The sequence below is a fragment of the Gossypium hirsutum genome, chromosome A11 (genome assembly GCF_007990345.1).
Source record: "Gossypium hirsutum isolate 1008001.06 chromosome A11, Gossypium_hirsutum_v2.1, whole genome shotgun sequence".
Taxonomy (NCBI): Eukaryota; Viridiplantae; Streptophyta; class Magnoliopsida; order Malvales; family Malvaceae; genus Gossypium; species Gossypium hirsutum.
Window position 1 is genome coordinate 107507265 of NC_053434.1, and position 7262 is coordinate 107514526.

A 7262-nucleotide genomic window follows, 5' to 3' on the forward strand; every position below is an offset into this window, starting at 1 on the left:
AGCCTTACACTCTGAAGAACCCAACTCAGATTAACGACCTCAACAGCGTGGGTCGTTTAAACCCGATCACTTCTCCCTTGATTTGTTCTCGAAGATCTGAACACAACACGACTGACTTGTTTCCCCAACTGTCTGCTAACACGGCTCCAACTCAACGCACTTTTTGACTTAAAATCGAGTTAATTATAAGGGATGAGTTGTCAATCCCGATACTTAGGAAAAATGTGAATACCAATAGGAAAGATTTTTAGTACATATACGTATCTCACTATTCTTGACCGGAAAGAATATTAGCTTAAAGCTAAGATAGAATTTAGTGAAGCATGAATTTATGCATGCTTTGGTTGGCTATGGAGTAGATTTGAATGAAAGTGGTGGGAATTGGGAAAGGAAGGGCCTTAGAAAGCAATTAAACAACTTTTACAAAGAACAAATAAATGAAAATGGAATTGCAATGGCTATTCACGCAAGAATTTGGAAAAGAAATAAAATAATTCTTATTTAATCCAAATGAAATCAAGTGTCAACTGTATCTTCCAAGCTATGTTAAAGTCCTATTTATATATATTACTTACTAAATTTGGTTTAACCACCCAGTACATAATTAAAATTTAATAAAAAATAAAATTAGATTTTTTTTCTAGTTTTGGCTTTTGCAAAGTCCAAAAAATTTGATGAGTCCTTGACTATCTCCATGTTTTTTATTCGGCCCCACTTTATTGACTGTGCTGCAAATTGATCCTTTTCTACTCGTTTTTAAGTCATAGCATCTCAATTGCATTCCTGACAAGATTAAAACATAAAATCACTAATTTAGTAGGGATCAATTCAAGAATTAACTAATTTAAACACAAAAAAATCATGCAAATTTAACATGTTATCACACAACTAATGATTTTCCCAAATTTATTAATTTGATAACCTGTAAGGATAAGATTTAACCTTACAAACTTCCTTAAGGTTTTACCCCAAACCTTAAGACACAAATTAATCCTTATAATCCTTATAAGATCAATGTGTTTGCAAATTAAGCTCAATTACAACGAAGAACACTTGAGCTAATAGAATAGCAATGAAGCTCACAAGTATATGAAAGAAAAGTATGAAAATGTTGGCACAAAAGTTGTTTGATTGATCTTTAAGCTTGAATATTCTCTCTTATTGTTGTAGGATATTTGGAAGCTGTTATTTATACCCCTAATTGATTTTCAATCATTGTGGTTGTTGAATATATGAACAGAGCCGTAGGTGATGTGAAAACCAGTGCATTTAATTCACCTGCAACAGCGAGTATCAATACCAGATAAAATGGTATCGATCATTTTTGCACTAAATGCAAAATTCAGTGAGCATTGGAGCTTAAATATTGATACTAGACAAATTTTATCGATCCATATGAAAGGTACCGATACCGAATCAATACTTAGCTGAATTTGTGAAAAACAAAATGTCAATTTGGTATCATTTTTCAAAGGGGTATCGACATTTTGAAAACAATCAATAGTTTTGGCCTAGAGCTATACTCACTTGTTTTAAAAATAGTTTGACTAGTTGAAATAATTCATACTTGATTAAAATCATTTTAACTTGATTTTAAGGTTGATTCAAAAAAAACTTTAATAGTTTTAAAGTAAGAATTGAAAATTTTATCTCTTAGACTTCATTTGAGAAATCATTTTGTCAAATTTGTTCAACTTTAATGTAGCTTCTTGTTCTCAATTATGTGTATTTAATTCTTTATTTAATATTTCTAGATTATTGATTCATGTTTGATATGCTTAAATCGATGGTTGAGTAGACACTGTTTAAGATTAAATCTTACGTAATTAAGTGGAGTTGCATGCGATCCTAGAAATAGGATTATATAAATCTACTAGATTAGAGTCAAATCTAATAAGGGAGTCCATAGCACGAGTTAATACGATAATTGGAGTTTTAATTAGAAAGAAATTTCAATTAATCAACCTAGATTCAGTTGCTCTTATGCTCGAAATATATATTTGCATAATTTAGAGATTTTTACAGGTCAAGTTACTAAGTAAATGAATTGCGTAATTTAAATTGATAGTGACAAATGAAATCTAAGTGAATTATTTCCTGAGTATTGTTTCGCTTCTTGGTTGTTAATAAATTATTTTCATGATTTGTTCTTTGTCTTATTCATTAGTTAATTAATTTAGTTAATTTTAGTTTTAATCAATCATTCGGATTATTCAATTAAATAATAGAAAAATGGTAATTACTAGTACTTTTAGTTTTCGTTAGAATGATATCTATACTCATCATAATTATAATTTTACTTGATAGGTACACTTGTCTTAATTAATTGATTATAATTTTTTTATCATCTTAATAAAATGATAATCCATAAATCAACAATGGAAAGAAAAGAAAAAGATCAAATTACTTCGTTATTGAAAAAAAAAATCTTTTCTTTTTCATTTTTCCGCACATCTCTTGTCCGCGATGGCCCCCTTCAGTATACAGTAAGGCCCATAGGCTACGCCTGTATCACCTAACATCCTCCATTGTATATAATATATATTATATAAAATATATATTATTAAAATTTTATGTTATTTTATTTATAATATATATACTTATATATACACGTATGTATATATAACGGAAAAGAAAAGAATGAATACCACATCAAATTATATAGAAATGTTGAATATAATTATTCATAAACTTTTTTAAAAGAAATTTTCAAAGAACAAATAGGTATCTCTTGATATTTTATATATAAACACAATAATCGCGAATGAATATTTCTTTCTTTTTGAGTATCTCTCTAGATTCATTCTGATTTGTTAGAATAATTCAAGTGGAGCCACATTGTTTAGCATGAAATAAAAGCATTGTATCCTGGGAAAAATAAATTATTGTTAAAATTGTTTCTGCCTGTATAAATCTATAAATTTTTACTATTTTTGAATCCACCCAATATTTTATACAAGCTGACGCAGCTCAACTCTCACCTATCATCTCATCCCTTAGATTACGTTCTTTCCGCAACTTCCAGCAAATGGCCATCAAGGCATGTCCATGTCACAACCTTACCAGTGACAGAGCAAAATTTGAGAGAATTGAAGATACAAGAAGAAAGAAAAGTTGTGATTTCGTTTTATAATTTCCTGTCTGTCATCCATAGTCATGACAAGATTAATGCTGAGGAAGCTTAAATGTTATCTACAACTATGGGAAACATCGCAATGAATGCGGGTTCAATGCAACACTGGAAGCTCGTGCTTTGGAGAAAACATTAGAAAGGGCTCTCACAACTTATGAAGAATGCAGTCCATCATTATCATAGATCATAGATGACAACATGGAACTTGGTAGGTCCAAATTAGAATCAATCTCTCTTTCATATATCACAAGATTATATATGTAACCATATAACTTACAGAACATATACATTTCACGTTACCACAAACCACTTTCAAATATAGTGAAAAACAAATTAAATTACAAAAGGAGAAAGGAACACAAGTCATTTCTGCTGACAAGAAAACACGCTAATTCCTTTCAGGACATTCATATTGAACTAGGGAAATCCAAGCCCATCTTCCCTGTTTATGAGTTAGTGAATGACCACATGTTCATGATTGAACCGAGATGTTAGCATTACTATGCTGCTCCGTGAGTTTAGCCGGCGAGGATTTCGTCACATCTTTTACCTGCTTTGCTCTATTTTTCAACTTGCCACCTCTCTCTCCACTCACCTGACCCTTGTTTTTCTCCTCGTTTACAGTAGTGGACCGTTCCCTAAGGTTACCAAAGCTGTGGTGGTGAGCCCGGCAGCAACTTTTTGCCTTTTCATCCTCGGTTGAGTGGACTACGTCACTACAACTCTTTCTCCGGGTAAGATTTGGTGACTTTGGCCGAGTCAATGGCAGCTGAAATGAAATAAAAGCAACAAGGAAATTGTTTCATCCCACATATCATGCAAGTAAAACCCAAATTATTGATATCCTGAATGAAGATGAAGGTCCATTCCATTCTATGTTTTTCATTTTTGTCCAGTCTAACTACTTCAAAGACTCTAGTGAAACAAGGAGAAAAGATTCAACAGAATACCTTCTTCAGTTCAACCTTTGGTGGAGGTCCTTCGTAGTAGAAACTAGGTACCGGGTTTGCTTTGACAAACAGGCCCTTTCGAAGCTGCTTAATGGCCGCCTCTTGCTCTTCCTGCAACAAAGCAAGGAGGGTGGATTTTGTTAAGTATCAAAATGTATAAGTCCAAGCAGACTGACTCTAGTATAACTATAAATAGGAGATATTTCAAACAACATGTATGTACCCTGAGCCTGGCCTCATACTGGCTTCTCTCGGCCTCCAGAGCTTGGTGTTTTTCCTCCAACTTTTGGTGAAACTAGATTGAAAGAAGTTATAAATATTAGGATTAGGATTAACTTGGAATGAAATGGGGAGAAAAAAGCATCATATAGAAATCAAATATCAACTGTTTGAACAAAGAATGTACCTCCCTCCGTTTCTCAGCTCGTTCAGCACTTCTAAAAGTTGGAGCAGTCCCAATAGTTACCCTCGATCTAGCAGTTCGTACAGATGCAGCAGTACTAGACACAGTTAAGGAAAATTCAACTAAAACAATAAATATCAATTCCACTACAACTTACCTTCCAGCCAAAGAGTGAAAAAAATAAAATAAAGGAGAGTTTCCATGGGAAAGTCCCTCAACAATTTATTAAAATGATAACTGCAAATAACAAGATCATAGCATCATGTCTTCTTAACACCAAATATAGGATACGAGGAAGCGACAGACCAATTATCTTCTTCATCAGTATGCTTTCTTGATATCAAAGGAGTCTTTGGAGAGTTCGTCTGAAAGAAAAGGAAAAACTGACAAGTTCAGTACCATGCGCATAGCAAAAAAATATTACTTATTTTATGTCCATACTTGAAGTGAATGTCATTCTCCTACCGGTCAAGCCTCTTACATAGAACAGTACTTAACCGAGTTGTCTTAACCCAACCATGATCAGGTTCAAGTCATCCAAAAGTCCATATTGGGTCAGAAAATTCATCTTACTTGAGAATTGTAGTTACCTCAGAATCCTTGATAGGGAAAGGTGGAGAGTCACCATTTGCGATGCCATTTGCAGCAGTTTTGGAGAAAGTGAGGTGTGCTTGAGTATTTCCAGCACCAGGGGATTTCAATGCTGGGGGACTTGACTTCTTATTCACCGCACCATTTGATTTCACTAAGCCGTTTGGCTTATTGTCCACTTGAACACCTCTGAGTTCCCTCCCCATTACACTGCATTAGACATAAGTTGAGCATCAAAATGCTATGAAAATGGATTTTTTATTTATTTTAGCGCGGAGAATGCGAACTACACTTTCTTTTACTTAAACATATAAAGAAAATGCAGGAAAAAAGGAACAAAAAGTAAACAGGTAATTGGTTTCCATTTTGTGTCAATATGCATTAGATAACAACTGCAACATGCAATTCCGGGTTGCCAAAATAAGAACTGCACCAAGAATGATAAGTAATACATGATTATATAACAGACTCAAAACAAGTTTCCTCGTCCATGTATAACCGGCGGAATAAAAGCTCGCATATCAAATGAAACCTATTTTCATGTAGATCGGCCCACGATCTGCAGTATGAATACAAAATAGATACTCTTTTCTAATAAAAAGAATCCCTTTTATACTTCCAAATTTTGCAATACTTTCATTTTGCTTAAACCTTGGGATACAAAAAAGGTTCCCAAAGAAGAACCTAGAAGAGGATTTATGGAATGATTTGGAAGTCACATGGCACAAGAAATGAAACCTTCAAATACAAAATATAAGGAATTTAACTCACTATTTTGGTATGCAAAGATGTCTCCTACACATGGTTGTAAACAAGTAAAGCACAAAAAGGAAAAGATATCCAAGAAAAAGAAACAAAACCTCTTCTTTTGAATGAATAGAGATTGAAGATCTATGGAGCCAAAAACAGGAAAAGGGGGGGGGGGGAAGTATCATCTTTCAGGTTAGCTTACAAATAAAAGTAAATTACAAGGCAACAGAAAAGTCATGTTCATCTAGAAACAGGACAAACAGAGAAGTAAAATTTAGCAACCTCAAATCAAACAACCCTTTTTAAGAATAATTAAATGAATCATGCAATAGCTAAAACAAACATAAGGGAATTCAAAAAGTCAATAACCAGGAAAAGTAAAGCTTTTTTGCAATACTCCTCATTTCTTGGAGAAAATTTCACAAAAAAGAAGAAGAAGAAAAAGAAAAAGACTTTGCATTTAACTTAAGATAGCTAAAAGAATTCCACAAATCCAACACTTTTAGACCAAACTGAGAAAACCCATAATCATAAAACCATAGATGGAAAAAGAGAAAAGGAGAAAATTTTACCAGAACTCTTCATTTTTTTGAAAACTTTCACATAAAACAAACATAATAAATAAATAAAAAGAGAAAAAGATTTTACATTTAACATAAGAGAGCTACAAGAATTCCACAAATCTAACACTTTTTGATCAAACTGAGAAAACCCAGAATAAAAAAACCATAGAAACTTACAAAACTCTTCATTTCTTTGAAAACTTTCACATAAAACAAGCAGACCTGATGAATAACAATTAAACAAGAAAAAAAAAACCCAGAAAACCTGATGAGAAAGAAGAAACGTACCTTGAAAAAGACAGCAACAAGGAAACTCAGTTAAACAGATCAAACCACATTGCTTATGTTAAAAACCAACAAAAAAATGAACAGAAAAAAACCCAAAACAAAAAAAAACAAAAAAAAAGGATAAGAACTTTGATTCACTTACAGGTTTTTTTTTTTCTAGCTTGATCTGACAAAATCTTGAAATCCTTTTTTCCCTTCCTTCTGCTTCAGTTTCTCTCTCTTTTCTATTTTAGTGTGTTGTCCTTTAATTTAGCTCTCTCCCTAGGCTTTTGAAAGCTGAGTTTTTTTCTTTCTTTATAATGTGGAGTTGTTGGTTATTTATAGGGGACAGTTTTTTCAGTTTTTATCTTTGATGTGTTAAACGCCATCTTTTTGGTCATTCACGGCGTTACCATTTACATTAATTAGTCTATTTTTATTGATGAGTTGACATCAAACTTGGATTCTATAATTAAATTTGAAAAAAATAAGATAGTTGGAACGAAAAAGAAAGACAAAAAGCACAGGAAATTGCAGAATTAGCCATGCTTTTAATGGGAATTAAAATATTTGTAAATTAAGAGCTTATTTAAATGTCTCCCTCA

General features: G+C 32.6%; 1 protein-coding gene across 2 annotated transcripts; it reads right to left on the reverse strand.

Moving 5' to 3' along the window:
- Positions 1–3352: 3352 nt before the first annotated feature.
- On the reverse strand, positions 3353–6989 carry LOC107889378 (protein WVD2-like 2). 2 transcript variants are annotated; one of them, XM_016813783.2, is made up of 7 exons: positions 6821–6989; positions 5077–5287; positions 4778–4851; positions 4490–4583; positions 4307–4378; positions 4084–4194; positions 3353–3902 (listed from the first exon to the last, which is right to left on the reverse strand). In XM_016813783.2, exons 2-7 carry the CDS (start codon positions 5281–5283, stop codon positions 3606–3608), a joined length of 855 nt encoding a protein of 284 aa, XP_016669272.1. In that variant the 5' UTR covers positions 5284–5287; positions 6821–6989; the 3' UTR covers positions 3353–3605. The 2 variants fall into 2 exon arrangements, with proteins under 2 accessions (XP_016669272.1, XP_040937583.1); XM_041081649.1 differs by having other exon boundaries at positions 6679–6989.
- Between the last annotated feature and the right edge of the window lie 273 nt (positions 6990–7262).

Coding starts and splice junctions, on each gene's coding strand:
- LOC107889378 (XM_016813783.2), bottom strand. CDS start 5,283: ATGGGGAGGGAACTCAGAGGTGTTCAAGTGGACAATAAGCCAAACGGC. Junction 4,852..5,076: donor TCCCTATCAAGGATTCTGAG/GTAACTACAATT, acceptor CTTTTCTTTCAG/ACGAACTCTCCAAAGACTCC. Junction 3,903..4,083: donor CAAAGGTTGAACTGAAGAAG/GTATTCTGTTGA, acceptor ATTTCATTTCAG/CTGCCATTGACTCGGCCAAA.